At 35.0% G+C, this 18,728-nt stretch overlaps 5 protein-coding genes across 6 annotated transcripts; 2 read left to right on the forward strand and 3 right to left on the reverse strand.

Moving 5' to 3' along the window:
- Positions 1-56: 56 nt before the first annotated feature.
- On the reverse strand, positions 57-1,762 carry Mettl14 (methyltransferase like 14). Its single transcript, XM_014231926.3, has 4 exons — positions 1,590-1,762; positions 1,322-1,522; positions 925-1,267; positions 57-861 (listed from the first exon to the last, which is right to left on the reverse strand). Exons 1-4 carry the CDS (start codon positions 1,653-1,655, stop codon positions 251-253), a joined length of 1,221 nt encoding a protein of 406 aa, XP_014087401.1. The 5' UTR covers positions 1,656-1,762; the 3' UTR covers positions 57-250.
- A 352-nt stretch (positions 1,763-2,114) lies between these two features.
- Ostgamma (oligosaccharide transferase gamma subunit) lies at positions 2,115-3,589 on the forward strand. The gene is made up of 4 exons (XM_014231844.3): positions 2,115-2,324; positions 2,437-3,163; positions 3,222-3,384; positions 3,446-3,589. The coding sequence occupies exons 1-4, from the start codon at positions 2,238-2,240 to the stop codon at positions 3,459-3,461; spliced, it is 993 nt and encodes a 330-aa protein (XP_014087319.1). The 5' UTR covers positions 2,115-2,237; the 3' UTR covers positions 3,462-3,589.
- On the reverse strand, positions 3,519-4,858 carry LOC106615572 (polyprenal reductase). Its single transcript, XM_014231845.3, has 3 exons — positions 4,173-4,858; positions 3,803-4,104; positions 3,519-3,740 (listed from the first exon to the last, which is right to left on the reverse strand). Exons 1-3 carry the CDS (start codon positions 4,747-4,749, stop codon positions 3,648-3,650), a joined length of 972 nt encoding a protein of 323 aa, XP_014087320.1. The 5' UTR covers positions 4,750-4,858; the 3' UTR covers positions 3,519-3,647.
- A 78-nt stretch (positions 4,859-4,936) lies between these two features.
- LOC106615621 (ATP-binding cassette sub-family C member 10) lies at positions 4,937-12,936 on the forward strand. The gene is made up of 15 exons (XM_070107371.1): positions 4,937-6,570; positions 6,659-7,091; positions 7,185-7,420; positions 7,486-7,933; positions 8,002-8,213; positions 8,275-8,781; positions 8,853-9,056; positions 9,122-9,239; positions 9,518-9,757; positions 9,855-9,997; positions 10,241-10,423; positions 10,489-10,878; positions 10,957-11,089; positions 11,151-11,987; positions 12,056-12,936. Exons 2-15 carry the CDS (start codon positions 6,734-6,736, stop codon positions 12,529-12,531), a joined length of 4,485 nt encoding a protein of 1,494 aa, XP_069963472.1. The 5' UTR covers positions 4,937-6,570; positions 6,659-6,733; the 3' UTR covers positions 12,532-12,936.
- A 1,085-nt stretch (positions 12,937-14,021) lies between these two features.
- Positions 14,022-18,605, reverse strand: mtsh (mitoshell). 2 transcript variants are annotated; one of them, XM_014231938.3, is made up of 7 exons: positions 18,274-18,605; positions 17,521-17,691; positions 17,004-17,459; positions 16,883-16,925; positions 15,625-16,807; positions 15,408-15,554; positions 14,022-15,316 (listed from the first exon to the last, which is right to left on the reverse strand). In XM_014231938.3, exons 1-7 carry the CDS (start codon positions 18,311-18,313, stop codon positions 15,167-15,169), a joined length of 2,190 nt encoding a protein of 729 aa, XP_014087413.1. In that variant the 5' UTR covers positions 18,314-18,605; the 3' UTR covers positions 14,022-15,166. The 2 variants fall into 2 exon arrangements, with proteins under 2 accessions (XP_014087413.1, XP_014087412.1); XM_014231937.3 differs by having other exon boundaries at positions 17,521-17,817.
- Between the last annotated feature and the right edge of the window lie 123 nt (positions 18,606-18,728).

Genomic DNA, 18,728 nt, shown 5'->3' on the forward strand with positions numbered 1-18,728 from the left:
CGTTTTCTATTGTCCATCCCCTCTCTCCATACCCAATTTGGATTAATTACCAAATCTTTAGTAGTATATTAGGCATATGATTTTCGAGTTTATTTTTTCTTTAAGAAATTACTTTTTACTTAAGTATGCGTCAATGAAAGCTCCCACAATTTGTTTGTGTAATTAAAATATGAAAAACCTACTTAAACAAATATAGGCGTACATATTACGAAGTAAATATGCACTATTAATTTTAGTAAAACTCTGTAATTTATCTCGGCCGACCACGGCCACGGGGAAAACCACGTCCACGTCCCCTTAATGCTTTACTGTTAGCCGGCGGGCTTTTTGGACGCAAAGATTCAATGCGACTAGTACAACCGGTAGCAGGTGCTTCGGCAAAATAGGTTTGATACAAATCGGCATTGAAATTGGAGTTAGTCAGTTCTGGACCCACTGTTAGCCAACCTGGTCGTATACTGGAATCGCGACCAAATAGGTGCATACGTCGTCGTCCCAAACAGAAATGTTCAATTATATGAAATATTTCGATCGGTTTCTCAAAGCTCCCAAACTCATCTTCTTCCGAGATAATTAAATCGATATCAACGTTAGCATGTATGAAATCACCATCTGTAGACCGGCGTACAGTACCTTTTATACCCATTAAGCAATGCTCTTTCGTACGTTGAAATACTGCTTTCGGTTCTAATTGTTTCGAGTGACCAGGTTTGTTAATATTGGTACGTATCCAACAAATATCTTCACAGCGCCGGAAGCCCCACTTTTTCAAACAATTCCGACCCATATCCAAGCCTTCTGAAGAACCGCACCAAAGAAATACAAATGAGCGATGCGCTGCCACTTCACCTACATCTAAATCTGTTAATATAAACAAATTATTAGCTGAACCTTATTTACTAAATTAATTCAACGAATTTGTACTTAGGATTTCCTCCCAGTTCCAAAATACTCGGGGCGCCCCACCCACAGTTGCCACTGAAGGTGCTGCTCTGGCATATTCCTCCAAGGGTGGCTCTATTAATATGACATCAAATTTAGTGCCTAATGTTTTTAAATCCAAAGTTTTTAAGTCAGCTTTTAAATACATTGGTGCCGAGGCAGTATCCTGTATCAGCTTATCTTTCAAACGTATTAATTCCCGTAGTTTTGGATATTCCTCAAATCGATCAGCCAACCCAACGTCTCTAATAAAATTTTGTGGCCGTTGTCCAGTATCGACAAAGTGTTGGCAGTAGTCATTATGCGGATTAGATGATTGTGTGCCCTAATATAAAATTTCATGTAAATTTACAATTTAATTGAGAAAAAACACACCTACCTTTAGAAACGTGGAGGAGTCACGATAAATAATTTCCCCAGGTGTCTTTTTACCACCACTACCCCCTTCATCCTCCCGACTGCTTCCACTCCCACCACTTCGTTGTCCACTAAATCCGGAATAACTACTTCCTGCTCCATTATTCCATTCGTCTGCTGTTCCAAGTACAATTTTTAGTTCATCAACACTTGACAGGCCAAGCTTTAAAGGTAGAACAAAATAATACATCCATTAAGGGAGCACTCTTGGATATTTATGAACTACATACTGTTTGAGCCAACAATTGCTTTCTCTTGCGTGATCGCTCTTGTGATATCTTCAAAATATCACTCATTTTGAAACTTAGAAAATTAATTAAATAAATATATTTTGGATTAAATAAATCTTTTAACTAAATAATTGTATTCCTAAAACACCGGCTACAGAATAGAATTTGGATCACATTCACAATCAATTGCTTTAAAAAATGAGTCATTCACAAGGATGTGAACTTTTTTGAAAAAATCGGGAATGTACAGAATTTTATAAATTAAAAAAGTAGAATACTTTATTATATACATTTTTATAAAAATTCTATAAATAATAAAGTATTCTTAAAATCATAGTTTGACAAACGATATAGTTTTTGAATTACGCGTGGTCACAAATAATGTATTTTTAATGATAGAAAACAAGAAAAACGCATGTTGAGATTGTTAACATCAAGTAGTTTTTGTGAATGTCCATTTCGTTACCCTCAAAATTAGTTATTAATTCACAATATCAATTTATTGACATGTGTTTGACATTTGTGAATTGGATTTCATGCTCCATTTTTTAGCTGTCAAGTAGAAGTGTAATCTATAAATATTCTAAATTTATTAAATATACTGTGATTTATAGAAAATTCTACAACTTAAAACACTAGGTATATAGAATGAATGTTCTACGAAGTACGGTGTTGCTCGGACTGCTAGTGATTGCTGGTTTTCAGGTGTTCACTGCGGCACAGGGTAAACAAAAGGTAAATTTATTCATAGTGGCTTGTTGTTTCCTCGACGGCCACGTCATGTTCTGCAAGCAAATTAGCTGCCGGCAAAATATAACCAATTATGTTTTTAATTGTATAAATATAGACCGGCCTCTCACTATCAGAAAAGGTGCGTAATTTACACGATATGAATATGAAGAAAGCATTGTTACGCTTCAATGGACAAAAGTTCCGAGAGTATGTAAAGAATGCACCCAGAAACTACTCTGTTGTTGTGATGTTGACAGCTTTGGCTCCATCTCGACAATGTCAAATATGTCGCCACGCTCATGATGAGTTTACCATTGTAGCTAATTCTTATCGTTATTCACCGACTTACTCAAATAAATTATTCTTTGCAATGGTCGATTTTGACGAAGGTTCCGATGTATTCCAAACATTGCGTATTAATACAGCGCCCGTATTTATGCATTTCCCAGCGAAGGGTAAACCAAAAGGTCCAGATACCATGGATATACATCGTGTTGGTTTTGCTGCCGAAGCAATTGCGAAATTTGTTCATGAACGAACTGACGTACAAATACGCATATTCCGCCCACCAAACTATTCTGGCACCGTAGCAATGATTACGCTTGTTGCTCTAGTAGGCGGTTTTCTCTACATACGTCGCAACAATTTAGAGTTCCTATATAATAAACAGATTTGGGGCGCTGTAGCCTTATTCTTTTGCTTTGCCATGATTTCGGGACAAATGTGGAATCATATACGTGGTCCACCATTAGTGCATAAGAGCAAAAATGGAGGTGTTGCATATATACACGGTTCCTCTCAGGGACAACTAGTGGTGGAAACATACATCATTATGTTCTTGAGTAAGAGATATCAATTTGTTTACTTTGTACATTTGTTATAAATTTTTTTGTATTGCAGATGCTATGATTGTATTGGGAATGGTTCTGCTAACAGAATCTGGTACTCAAAGCGATCAGAAAAGAGGGCGAATAATGGCAATAGCGGGGCTACTATTGGTAGTAGTATTTTTTTCCTTTTTGTTATCGGTATTTCGATCAAAGGCGCAAGGATATCCTTACAGGTAATTTCAAGTTTTTTTTAACTACGTAACAACTTTACTTATACATATTTATATATTTCAGTTTTCTTTTCAAGTAAACGAAAAACTTAACCCCCTTTCGAGTTTTTTCTGATAAAGTCAATAAAATTCTTAGCTGATTTTCTGAGCGTACAATTTATTTAAGTGAGTGTTAAGAGAGTTGAATAAAATTGTATTGAAACCTTAATTTTTACAAGTTTTATTTAACATAAACAAATATATCAAAAAGTACTACTTATTTTAGTTTATAAAATGAAAGGAATGAGTGCTTTTCTATTTTTTGGATAATTTTTAAAATTTTCCTTGTACCATTTGTGTGTCAACAGTGCATTTGCCAACTAAAGTAAATATAAAACAGATATATTACTGATTGTTTAACAAAGATAACAATATACACTACCTGGTTAACAAATACCCAAATAACTACGAATATCCAAGTAGAACTTCTGGGCAATAGACCTAAAAGTGCCAAATACATCACAACTTCGAAGAACATGTGAGGTGAGGATATTATGTTGAAGAACCCACCAGTGGGTAGTAAATGATTTTCTGTTTTTACTTCTCCACTCTTAGCGTCCTTACGTAAATTAACAAGTATCATGTTAGACTTGTACTGTTGTGTCCAGCTAAAATGGAAAATGAATATGCAGAGATATTGTATGAGAGTTATATGCTTGTAACAGAAAGCTGACGGCAGTGTTCCTGTAAGCATAAATAATTATATTATCAGACAATGATAATAGCGTTTATTTCATATCAGTTATTATTACCTCTCACAAAGCCTTCAGTATTACTTAATAATGCTAATATAGCACCAAAATAATGTAGATGTCCCACTAAATAATGACTCCAGTTGATTTTACTATTTTTGGAGAATATTTGCACGAAATTTGTCTCATAAAAACGTCTTGCACATTGAATGGTTAATAGTACGCTAGCAACCAAAGCGGAAGTGGAATTTACTTGAACATTTCTGTTTGCTTGACCACCAGCAACAAAATCTAAAAACTCAAGCACTAATTCTGGGGCTGTAGCGTTCATGATAAATCCCTTTAGTAACAGTGAAAGCGCCAAAAGAGACCAAGTAAAGGAAAATATGTAGAAATGTTTAAACCAACTTTTTGGTATTTCTGTCATACTAATTAACGCATTAGCAGGTCCTTTGTGACAATGTTTGCCATATCGGAAAGATTGCCGCAAACAATCTGGTAGTAGTGTCTCGACAATATTAATAAGGCTGCCGAAAATTACAATCACTACGGTAAAGCCAATAAATATAAAGTTTAATATATTGAAATTATACAATTCAATGAATTTGTATGTTGCGCTGTAAATATTTCTCAACATTATGATGCTGATATAAATTAATTTTAATTGATGAATTTCTTTTTATTCGTATCAGTTAAACTTTCACTTTGGTCTATTATTGAGGAAGTGACGGTCCAATGTCATTTTCTTATCACAAGAATCCGGTGTAAAACATTCACAATAAATAATTATTTTCTCTTTGCTTTGAAACACATTGTGAATTTGTAATACTTGTACTCTCTATCATGGTATAAGATGTTCTCTATTTAGTGATTGTTAGGAGTGATTTTGTTGGTGGAAACGGGTGCAAAACAAAAAACAAACATAATTCATTAATTATACCACACATTAAATAAAAATTATTCAAATGAATGTACTTAAATATTGAGTATATTGCTTAATTAATGTCTGAAATGTTACTTCTCTGCGCATTACTTCTTGCTCAACAAAATGACGAGCAAAGTAGCAGTAGTGATGATGACACAGACTCCGAGGAAACTCAAATAGCGAGTCGAAAACGACAGGAATCTTCAACAAATGAAACTGGTCAAAATTCAGCTCAAAGGAGATCAGAAAAAGTAACTTCAAAAACACCCACAATAATTAGAAACAAGGCCAATGTCGTGCGGAATACTATCAAGCGACACAATAACTCGGACAGCTCGTCGGAAGAACAGATAGTGAAAAGAAACAAAACTGAACCAACATTTTCAAATACGGATAACAATTTGCACAATAAAAATTCAACCAATGATGTGAACACACGAGAATCAACAGACGATTGTTGCTCTGTTATCATAGCCCACAAAGGTTACCCAAAGACGAAACTTAGTGTCAGGGAAATACGAAAAATTAAAGAAAATTTGTTGGCCGAAATAGATAAAACAGAAAACATTGGAGCAAATTTGGGATTTTTATCTTGCGTCCTAGAAGACGGATGGCTGTTGCTTAACTGTCAAAACACAGGTACAAGAGATTGGGTTATGAATATTATAAATAAGCTAAACACTACATTGAAAATGGATTTGAAGGCAACTAATAGCATTGCATTGCAATCAAAAACATTTATCTGTTCGTTGAATATACCTTTGGAAGACGTTATGCCGCCAGATGCTTTAAAATATCGTTTGGCCAAGCAAAATGTAGATCTTTTAACGGAGGAATGGTGCTTCCTGAACATAGTGAAGAGTGAAGGAGGTGGTGAATGTATTAGCTACCGCATTGATGAGAATTCAAAAGATGTTATAGAAGCGCGAGGAAGCAAACTTTTTTTAAATTTCTCACAGATATCAGTACAAACAATACCAAATTAAAAGTTTCGGAAATGTGAACTCATATTAACTTCTAAACTCCAGCTTATGAATATATTATTTATTTAAAGAATTGTTCCATGAATATATATATATGTGTATTTATAATATATAATTTTTATATTCAGTTATAAGCATTTTATTAAAATATATAATCGCTCATCAGTTTTCATTGAAGTCGGCTGAACGATTTAATTTTTAAGAATTCACAATAAACCTTTGACAGATTTTCAGCTGTTGTAAACAAATAAATTCAATTGCTTTTGTGGGGGTTTTTGTATTGCAATAAAACTGTGTGGCCTTTGTATACAATTGTTTGAATTTTCTTTTTATCAGACGTTGTATTAGTCATATTCCTTCGGCGAATAATTGTGGAGATTGCTAACTATTAATGTAAAATAAAATACGATTGTTAAAATTAATCCAGTTCGTAGAGAGAATCTGAAATAACCAAATTGAGATTGATTTGTGATTCGAAACGTATTAAAAAATATACCGGCTTGAAAAGGGATTGTACAACTCAATTTACAAAGGGCAGATGTTGCTAAAGGTTGGTTTTTAAATTTTGCAAATGCAACGTTGTAAATTACTACAGAAAATAATGAAATTAACTTCAAATCGTTTGATCTTTTCTGAAGTGGTATCTACCTTATTCCAAATTTGGATAGTACGGACTTCAGTTTGATCACTTTTATTCCTTGTAATACTTAAAAATGAGTGACACAGACGTAGTAGTATCATGGAATTGGACCGAGTTTTGCTCCACTGGAATAAAACCATTCGCTCACAACTCCAACGACTTATTACCCTGCTTTCAGGAGATTATACTACAAATTCCAATTTATACAATATTTGCAACAATATCTGCCTACAATTTTGGATATTATACGCGTAGTGTGCTACGTGATGAGCTGCAATTACGCCTTCTTTATTTGCGTATAGGCGTGGCAATTGTGTTGGCGCAACTTCCTGTTTGGAAGATATTTGTTTTTCATCATACAGGCGTTAAATTATATGCAGTCGACGTGTTGGTGGTGGCGACAGAATGTGTGATGTGGGCTGTTCATGTAGGTGTGTATAAAAATATAATTAGTGCAGATAAGATCCAAAGCAGATTTGTTGATATACTCGTATTAACAAAAAGTTCATAAAATTGTGTTACAGGTTATTTATTATCGACACGTCGTTTTGGCAAACTCAGCCACCGAGGTTCACTTTGTATGAATGTTACATGGTTAGCGGTTTTAGTTTTGGATGTTGTGTGGCTACGTACCAGTGTTAGTTATGATTGGTGGCCATGGAGCTTGACAACGGTGATTTTCGATATTTTCTACGCCCTAACATTAATTCCCACGGGGAATGCTGTTTTCAGCACTTGTTTCCGTCATACTTCGAACAGAGTAAATATAACTAGCTTTCATAAAATATTGTAACAATATTATGAAATTCTTTATACATATTCTAGGAAGATGAATCGTTACTTGGTAACCGTTATACTTACTTTCATTTTGATTTAAATGAAACGCATTTAGGCCATGCACAAGATGACGCCAGTTATACATCACGCTTCATTTTCGATTGGGTGAATCCCTTAATAACAAAAGGTGTCGCCGGTGGTCTTAAAAAAATTGAAGATCTCTTTGATCTACCCGATTCATTGAATATTTCAAGAATAAGTGAACGTCTACAAATTTGTATTTCGCAAACGAAAACATTATTTTGGGCACTACACAAGGGATTCGGACGGGAGTTTTACCTAATAGGCATCTTAAGATTTATTGCTGACATTGCTGGATTTGCGGGACCGTTATTGTTGGGTGGTTTATTGCAAAATAGAAACGAAAATGACAATACAGAGCCGGATTGGAGTCCTTACCTATATGCGTTGGGACTATGTGCTACAACATGGTTGTGTAAGAACGAAATAATTAATATACGTTTATTCAAACGAAATGAAAATATTTATTTCATGTATTTTAAGCGGCTATATGCGGCACACATTTTAATTGGCGTATGTCTATGATCGGCATGAAAATGAGAATCGGACTTGTTACAGCTATATATCGCAAATCGTTAGAGGCACGCGGTCTTAAGAGTTCTCGTCCAGAGATATTGAATCTTATGTCTACAGATACAGAGAGGATCGTAAATTCGTGCATAAGCTTCCACTCTTTTTGGAGCATACCATTTCAAGTGCGTAAAACAAATGCCATTGAGAACTAAATCATATGACTTTGTATATATATATTCACAGCTTTTTACTACACTCTATTTGCTCTATACGCAATTGGGCGCCGCCTTTTTAGCTGGCTTAGTATTTGGTATTGTACTGATACCAATAAATCGCTTACTGGCTCAACGTATTGGCCAATATTCGCGTGGTCTTATGAGCGCTAAAGATCTACGATTGGCGGCGACCAGCGAAACAATGAGCGGTGCAAAGCAGATCAAAATGCATGCTTGGGAAGATATATTTATTGAGAAAATTCGCAACTGTCGCAAGGATGAAGTAAACTTCTTGAAAAAACGTAAATGCTTGGATGCGCTTTGTGTTTACTTTTGGGCCACAACGCCAGTGTTGATGTCGTTTTTAACATTCGGTGTGTCTGTGCTGATGGGTAATCCATTGATAGCGGCGTCCACCTATACAAGTGTAGCGCTATTAAATATGTTAATTGGTCCGTTGAATGCATTTCCTTGGGTGCTCAATGGACTTATTGAAGCCTGGGTGTCAGTGAAGCGTGTCCAAGAGCTTATTGATGTGAGACTAAGGAATAATATTTTAATAAATTTTCGAATTACCTAATAACCAAATTGCCTTATTTTTTTCAGCTACCCAATTTGGATTTCTCATCCTATTATAATCCAATTATAAGATCTACTGGCTATGAAAACTCGACGAAGTTGGACGATAGGCCGGTAGTTCTGGAAATGAAATCCGCAACGTTTGTACATGACAATGGCGCAAAACAAAACAATAACGGCCATCAGCCAGAAAGATTCCACTTAGATAATGTCAATTTAACAGTGAGAAAGGTGATGTCCTGTGTTTTGTTATTTAAAAATATAATACTTTATATTAATATTTTATCATCATACAGGGCGATTTAATATGTCTCGAAGGACCCGTCGGTGGCGGCAAAAGTGCTTTGATCGATGCTATAGTGGCTGGTATCAACTGCACAGCGGGAAGTGTATGTGTGCACGAACTGACTTCGGGTATTTTTTATATTATATATATAAATATTGTGTTATATAATATTTTTATATATATTTTACTATATAATATTTTTATATATATTTTACTATATAATATTTTTATATATATTTTACTATATAATATTTTTATATATATTTTACTATATAATATTTTTATATATATTTTACTATATAATATTTTTATAAATATTTTACTATATAATATTTTTGTATATATTTTATTATATAATATTTTTATATATATTTAACTATATTGAATACAAACCTATCGCACATAGGTTTCGGTTATGTGCCCCAAACGCCTTGGTTGCAGCGTGGCACCATACGTGATAATATCATTTGGGGCAGTGTCTTTGATGAGCAATGGTACAAAGCTGTTGTTTATGCCTGTGCGCTTAATGATGACTTAGAATTATTGGGCAGTGATTTAACTGGTATTGGCGAAAATGGGCGTACGTTGTCAGGCGGGCAAAGAGCGCGTGTGGCTTTAGCGCGAGCAGTTTATCAAGATAAAAAAAGTAAGAGTCATGTAAAATGCTAATATTAATTCGAAAAAAAAAAATTTATTTTATATAAAGAATTGAGAATTCTTAATATTATTCTTCTTATGCACAGTCTATTTGTTGGATGACATACTCGCTTCATTGGATGCGCACGTTTCACGACACATTATCAAGCATTGTATATTGGGACTGCTAAAGGAGAAGACTGTTATTGTGGTTACGCGTAACGTATCGCTATTTTATCACGCTCATCAGGTAGGGTTTTCAAACTATATGCCCATATACACATGACGGGGAGAGAGGAGGAGATTGGGTACAATTTCTCTCGTGCCAAGTGCTCTCAGGCGGGCTTGCTGCTCTGCAACAATTTTTTTTTTTTTCTTTTTGCATATTTTTTGTCTAACAAATCATGTCCGAGCTCCGATTTTCTCTCTACGGCCCTGCATACAAATATTCATCCGCCAGTACTGATTTAAATATATCTCTCCTCTTATATAGATAATCCATGTGGAGGATGGCAAAGTAACACCTAGTCAATACATGTTTTCAAGTATTGATATAAATTTAGAAACGGAAGCAGGCGACACTGACGACATATACGATTGCACACGCAGATCTTCACTTGCGCTGGAAGATCAAAATGCTTCTGATAAAAAGAGCGTTGATAGCATTATGTTAGAGGTATAAATTTCCTTTAGTTACTATAATATTTAAAAAAAAATAAATTAATTACGCTTGCGCTGCAGGAATCACGCGAATATGGTAAAATCTCTTTGAGTGTGCTTTCTTGTTATTGGCGCGCCATTGGCACACCGCTGGCCGTGACCACATTAACTTTTGTAATACTTATGCAATTGACGCGAAATTTATCTGATGCATGGTTGGCACATTGGGTAACCGATACCACATTGGATCCACAAAATAATGACACAACTCTGGAGCATATTGTTCACGTACCGCAGCAGTTTAGCAATCACACTGTGCCACCACACAACACGGGCTATTATCTTGGAATTTTCGCTTCACTAGCAGTGCTGAATTCGCTGGCGACAATTGTACGCGCATTCCTCTTCGCTTTTGCCGGCATCAAAGCCGCCATTTATATACATGAACGATTGCTGCATAAAGTGTTATATGTAAGTGAGCATTAAAGTGGTAGCAGCGCAAATTTATATTAATTAATATACAATTTTGATACTTGCATTTATTTTCAGACAAAATTCAATTTCTTCGACATCACCTCGGTTGGTCGCATTTTGAATCGATTTTCCTCGGATACTTACACAGTCGACGATTCATTGCCATTCATACTAAATATACTCTTGGCACAGCTGCTGGGTCTGGCAGGTAATATTCACTTTGTTCTTAATACTTTGTATCTGGTAACAGATAAAACAATAATTTTTAGGTGCACTTTGCATCAGTCTATATGCCATGCCTTGGTTGGGTCTGATTATCATACCGATGGTACCGATTTATCTCAATCTACAATATCGCTATCGCCACGCTTCGCGTGACATAAAACGACTCTCGAGCAATGCACTATCGCCACTCTATACACATTTCACAGAAACACTGCAAGGTCTGGTCACCATACGTACCATGCGTGCGAGTGCACGTTTCCAACGTGACTTCCACGCCAAGCTGGAGGAGAGCATTAAGGCGCAGTTAACATCGGCAGCAGCACAACAATGGTTAAGTCTACGCCTACAACTGTTAGGCGTATTGCTTGTAGCTGGCGCTGGCTTTTTAACTGCCATAACATCGGCACATGTGACCAATCCCGGACTAGTTGGTTTGGCCATTTCGTATGCACTTTCTATTACTGGGCTGCTAAGTGGTTTACTTAATGCTGTTGCGGAAACAGAACAGGAATTTGTCGCAGTCGAACGTGTAAATGAGTATATGCAATTGGAGGGTGAAGAAAATGCTGAAGGCACTTGTGATCCACCGTTCGGTTGGCCGAGTCAGGGTGCATTGAAATTCGAAAATGTGGAACTGCGCTATCGCGACAATATAGCGCCGTCGCTACACGACATCAATTTGCGTACAGAGGCGTTTGAGCGTGTTGGCGTGGTGGGTCGCACTGGCGCAGGTAAGTCGACGCTTGTGGCGGCTTTGATGCGTGTGGCGCCACTAAGCCGCGGCGAAATCTCGTTGGATTGTGTTAATTTGAAAACTTTAGCTGTGAAAGTGCTTCGCGAGCGTTTGGGTATTATAACGCAAGATCCTTTCCTGTTCGAAGGTAACACATTTTGCTTATTAAAATTAATACTTAAACTATATATAAATTGAAAATGTAACACAATTCAGGTAACGTACGCGAAAACCTCGATCCACGCCACACTTATTACGATTCGGAAATATGGCATGCACTAGCTACCTGTCATGCGGCCACACAATTAGTGCAATCGCTTGGTGGCTTGGATGGACGCATCGAGAAGGGCGGCATCAATCTGTCAGCCGGTCAGCGGCAACTTATGTGCCTATCACGCGGTTTACTCAAAAATGCAAAAGTGGTTTGCATTGATGAGGGCACCTCCAATTTGGACGACGAATCAGCTATCGCTATGCAGCAAGCGCTGCGAAATTCGTTTAAAAGTTCAACGGTGCTCTTTATAGCGCATAGATTACGCGGTCTACAGCTGATGGATCGTATTTTAGTGATCGAGCATGGTGAGATCGTAGAGGAGGGCACACCACGTGATTTGGCTCAAAACACAACATCACTCTTCCATAGCATGCTGCAAGCGCAACGTATCAATGTTGAGGAGTTTTGTGCGAATTAGCACCTCAATACTAATAGTCATTCGTAGTAAGGTAAGGTCTACAATATATGATAATTTTTAATTCATAAATATGTTATAATTATATATAAATACTTTGACAGTTATAAAAAAATTATTTTTTATAAATTTAACTGAACTGAAATGCAGTTATGTTTTTATGAAAACATTCATATTTATGTAGAGAAATTTACCTGTATGTACAGATTCTGCAGCAATAATATATAAAATATATATATATTTTACCTAATACAGTAATTGTTTTGATAGCCAAAAAGAAATATATTTATTATAAAATAGTAATTTACTAAAAAATTATATGAAAATTATTTTAAATAATAAATTGAATTCGTTTCGTCGAATAGTATTACAGTTATATTCGCTGCAACTGTTATTGTAAAATCAAAATGTATACACCAAACGTTGTTATTTTGGTTTTGACGCCATAAAATCCTTCACAATTAAGTGACAATCTGTTTTCGGCTTTAACAAATAATTTTTTTTTGTTTTTATTTTTTTGTAAGTTTGGTTATGTTAAGTGTTATGAAAGTGTTATATTTCTTGTTTCGCCATTTTGTTGTGGCTTTGTTGTTATTCTATTAGCAGCCTTAAAGTATAAGATTCTATTTTTCGACATGGAACAGTTCGCTTGATGATTTTTCTTTTTTATACTTTTACAATAACAAAAAATCGGGGAAAAAGTTCATAATTCCAACTCAGTTCTAGCACATATGTATTTGTGTTTATTACATTGACACTTCCGGTGGCATCAAAAGAACAAGTCATTGAAATGTTTATTTTAGTACCCTGAACAGCGTATATTATATAAACGTTGAAGACCCTTTAAAATATATAAATATGTATATAAATGAACAGCGTAACGAGCTGAGTCGATTTTGCCTTGTCCGTCTGTCTATCTGTCTGTATATATATGTGTTAATTCCTCAGTTATTGAGTTATCGAACTGAAATTTTGCACAAGTCCTTTTCTGCCCAAGAACCTGCTCATCTGTCGGTATCGCCGATAACTGACCATTATAGCATAAAGCTGTCATACCAACTGACCGATCAAAATTAAGTTCTTATAAGGAAAACTTTTTTATTTCACAAGATATCTTTACGAAATTTGTTGTTGCTGTTGTTGTAGCGGTAGAATTCTGCCGAGTTGACAGTCCTTGGCTTAAATAAATCCGGGTCCGTTTCAGTTACGTAGACCCGACTGTCGTAGGAACGGAAATTTGTCAAGTATTATAGTCAAAATCAACGCTATAATATCCGAACAAATTTTTCAGTTCAAACCACTATAGCATATAGCTGCTATACAAGCTGAACGTTGAAAATCAAGTGCTTCTATAGAAACTTTTTTTTGTGAAGTGTATTCCAGCTACGCTGCAATCAAAGTAAACGTTTCTTCTTGTTTTATTTACCTCTCACTCTTGCATAGCATGCTGGCTGCTATTGTTCTTTAAATACTAAATTATACGCCATAATGTTATTGTAAATTTTATTTTATTATGTATTTAAAATACTTCACAAATTAGTTTTATCACAAATGTTACAACAAGTCTCATTGAGAAATGTGGTAATACAAATAGTTTTACTGGTAATATATAAAATGTAGGATTGATTTTATAACACTTCAACACGGCGTCAGAAACATAAGAATCATTTAATTATACATATAAATGCTAAGTTATCTAGGTAACTAAATCTATATAATATTATTAGTTCGAAATTCTGCACAATTCATTTTCACTTCGATTTTATAATTTGAAATTTAGTTTTTTAAAACTATTAAATACTTCAAATAATTTCTTATACTTTCTATGCGCTATAAATCCGGTGTGGTGCCTTCGTAAAATAGTCAATACTTAAATATTTCAAGGTAACAGTGAAAGCATCGTAATTTTCGTGCATATTTTAACATAACAACTAAGATTTTGAACAATGAATTGATAATTCAAATTTGGCATACTTTCTTTTTTAAATTTTAAAATAATCAACTTAAGTTTAAAAATAAGCAGCATTCTTAGAAACATCTGTTACGGAAACTTTTGCTTTGCCTTTGCAAACTTTTCAATTCAATTTTTGCAATTTAAATACTTAAAATATACATACATGTATGTTGGCATACATATAATAAAATCTGCATTACTATACTTTATAATTTTACACACAAAAGTAATCTTAATTTAAAGTTAAAATTATGTGAAAAGGCAATATAAATACACATGCGCATGCACATACATGGTAAACACATGCAAAAGCGTATTGAAATGCGTCAAAACAAAAAAAAAAAGCGAAAAATTACAAATAAACTGTAGCTTCGTGTACGTGCCAGCTGTAGCATCAACAGCTATTCTAAAACTACTTAGGAATTTTGTAAAACTTATCAAGTTGGAAAATATATATGCATATACTTGTACTTGTGTTTAGTAGATTCTTATACGCATATGTGTGTTATAAGCAAATCCTATACATATTTGTATCAACTACATATACATAACATACAAATGCATTAATACTATATTTGAAATATTTAGATTTGTAATTGTAATACTTCCATTTTGAATACCACAATCCAATTTAATGCTACCAAAGTGTGTGTTATTTGTTATGCGTGCATGGAAATAATATAACTATTTATTGCGACAGTTGTAGAGCATCTCTTTGGGTTCACCGGTAATATGCTCGAATTGATAATTCTCAAAAGGTGGTTCACTAAGTAATTTATTGAATTCGCTTTCAAACGCACTAATTGATTTCTGCAATTTGCTGTCGACATTAAACTGTAATAATTAAATGAATACATATTTGTTAAAAATATCAGTAATCGTGTATATTTTAATTTTTTTTTTTTTTTTGAATATTTCCAAGCACCTTTAAATATTCCTTGCCAGTGTGCATTATTTTCTTAACATCGTGTACAACTTCGAAAATATGCTGGTAACCACCCACTTGACACTTGAGTATTATGGAGCGTACATCCATAAAATCGTGTTTATGCTTTGCCATGAATTCAGGGAACTGTTTACAATTTGCATACGAAAAAAAAATTTAAATTTGTATTTTTAACAATTACTTTTGCGAAACTTACATAACTTTTGGTAAATTGTAATTTGAAAAACAATTCTGCATGTTTCATTGACATCAGACGCTCAATCATCACATTCAATTTATCGATGAGATCCTTACCCAACGGACGCGGCGGTGCATTTGGATCGTAATCGTTAGAAAATTCCGTTAAATTTTGCTCGAGCACACGTATATCATAACTTAACCAATTTGGTGGTATTTTTTCTTTAATTTTCAAATACTCAGCAGCTGCTGCAGTATCCACATCGGTGGCTGGTGGCCAAAATTCGGAAATTTGTTCATCGAAATACTGTTCGAGCGTATTATTGTTAGCCAGCAAGTGCTGTGTCGCCGTGCTTGTAGCGGATGTGCTAGTCACACTTGTAGTCACATTGTTTATTTGGTCGACAAGCAAAGCATCCTTTTTGATGGGATTGTATGTGCCCGTTTTAAAATATGTGCCATTTACAGTGGCCTGACGTTGACTACCCTCAGAGTCTTCGACCATTGTGTAAAGATAATTTTTATTCAGCGCATTTTGTGTTGATTTTTCGGTAGATGTATTTAGAAAATCGAACGAATCATCAATCAGTGAATTAACTGGTTGTAATAATTTAATAGGCGTTGTGCTAGGCGCTGCACGTGTGCCATTATTTTCGGAATTCTGATATACATTCTTCTGCGATTGCACCAAATTGTCGAGATTTACAAATGATTTTATAAGATTCTCTACAAAATCCATTGTGGTATCCTGCCAGGCTGCAAAACTAGCTGCAAAATCGGGGCTTAAGGCAGACTTCACTTTGTTAAGTCCTTCCGGTGTATTATAGACGTAACCCTTGATAATAATCCAAGCATTGATGACACGTGTGAAAACAAAAATAAAGTCCTTTACGGCCCAAGCTATACCCTGTGAATTTATATTGGGTAAAACGCCATCTGGACGTATCAGATCCTGTTTCATGCGCGCACAGAGACTATCGATCTTTTTGAAACATGGCCGATTACGATGCGTATATGCAAGTTTTTCAGCAATTTCACTACCACGCAGTGCTAGTCGTGTTAGCTCATTAAATTTTGCTTGCGAAAGTGTTACGGTGCAGCTGCCACCACTGCCAGGCGAATTGGTTGCATTAGTGGCATCACCGCCGGCGCCACTGCCAATTGCATTACCATTGCATATACCGGTGCTGTTGTTGAGGTCACTTTTCAAAAGAAAAAAATTATATAAACAATTATAATTTCAACTTTGCAAATACCATAAATAGATTGAAACTCACTCGGAACTTAACAATATCGGTGAACTACGCAATGAAGAGGTCTCTACAAATATGATTTATAAATATGTAAGAAATATAAAACCTTGATAATTGACAATTTTTTTTTAATATAAGTACTAACCTTTGTTCTCCTTCTCTGGTACACCACCACAAAAATTCAGCAAATTCACTTTAGCTAAAGACGCATTGATCTCATTCATGGAATTGAAATTTAGTGGCGAATTCTGACTAACACATTGCAAGCCAATTTGTATATTAATTTTGTTTGAATCATTCGTTTGAGAACGCAGCGTAGGAACACCGCTGGAAGACGTAGCACTACTAGTGGACGCAGAGGACGTGCCAGAACCAGGAAGTGTATTGGCTGCCGATATTGGTGATATATTGTTACATTGCTGTGGTGCATTCGGCATACTTTGTTGCATTCCGGCCGCAGCCGCAGCCGCTGCCGCTGGATATATTGGCACAGCTGCATACGGTAAGGTGCCAGCTAGTGCGTATGGTAATGCCATATTAGGCGCAGGTAGCATAGGTGACAGGAATGTAGCTGTTCCGTATGGCCATAATGCATGCATCTCTTTAAAAGTAAAAAAAAAAAAATAATGAAGTGAAAATTTCAACCTCAATTTCGTTGTTACCTTGATTCATCATATTAGCTAAACGTAATCTCTCCATTTGCTGCTGATGTTGTAGTGTTAATGCAATTGGTGTTGATACAGATGCTGTAGTTACAGACGCTCCTGCGCACACTGTTGTTCCGCCGATAAGCGTATGCTGTGGCTGCTGCGACAGCGAATCGATGATATGTTCTGTAGGTTGTAGTGTTACTGGTAAAGTAGCAGTGCAATTTGCTCCTGCCAATACGATATTTGTTCCAGACAAATCTACCGGAAGTGCATTTGATTCGAGCGAATTGATGCCCAAAATCTTACGTGCTAAGTAACGTTAACACCCACAATTATTTAAAATATAATAATTTGCACCTTTTTGAAAGTATATGTTAAAATTTTTATATTTATATATATGTTTCTAATAGGTGCTTTTATATTTTTTCTGATATTTATTTCAATTTTCTCCTATTTTTCTGTGAAAATTAACTAACGTGAAAAATCTTGCCTACTACGTCTTAAGAATTTTGTTCAATAATTCATAAATGCAAAGTGTCAACGGCTTCGCCGATCAAAGGCAAGTATTTACAAATTTAACCATGTACAGACGTATGTACTTTTGTGTGAAATATTTCCGGCGGATACAAATTTAGTAATGACCTAAAACGATCTCTTAAAAATGAAACTAATAATTATTTGTACCAAAACTTTAATATTGTATTACAAATATATTCATTTAACCTTCAAATTTATCGTGCCTCCTTATTTTAATTATTTACTCACGCTGTCTTTTTACTACTCGTATTTGCTGCTGTTCGTTCATATTTTCAAAATGGTTGCAACACGATGATAACCGCCTAACGAATATTGCTTCCTTTTTCGTTGATGTTGGCGAGAGGAAAAGGAAGCCTTTTCAGCTGATTTGTGAGTTCGTTACTTTCGCAAAATTTTATTGTAATAAATTTACCAATTTACTCATCTAATTTCATAATTCATAAGCGCTATTTATAAAACGAATTTTCATTTAAAGAACACTTTGATAATATTTATAAAATATATGTTTTAAAAATATTTAAACAAAATTCAAAAAACTAAATCGAAGTGACAAAAATACAACGAATCAAAAGAGAAATTTGGCGTCAACTGATATTTTGACCAATGTTGCTATGTTAAAAATTTTACCCATTTATTTTAAAAGTGTTGGAAAGATGAGCACGTTGCCTTCCACAGACTTTAAA

This window comes from Bactrocera oleae, chromosome 3, assembly GCF_042242935.1.
Source record: "Bactrocera oleae isolate idBacOlea1 chromosome 3, idBacOlea1, whole genome shotgun sequence".
NCBI lineage: Eukaryota > Metazoa > Arthropoda > Insecta > Diptera > Tephritidae > Bactrocera > Bactrocera oleae.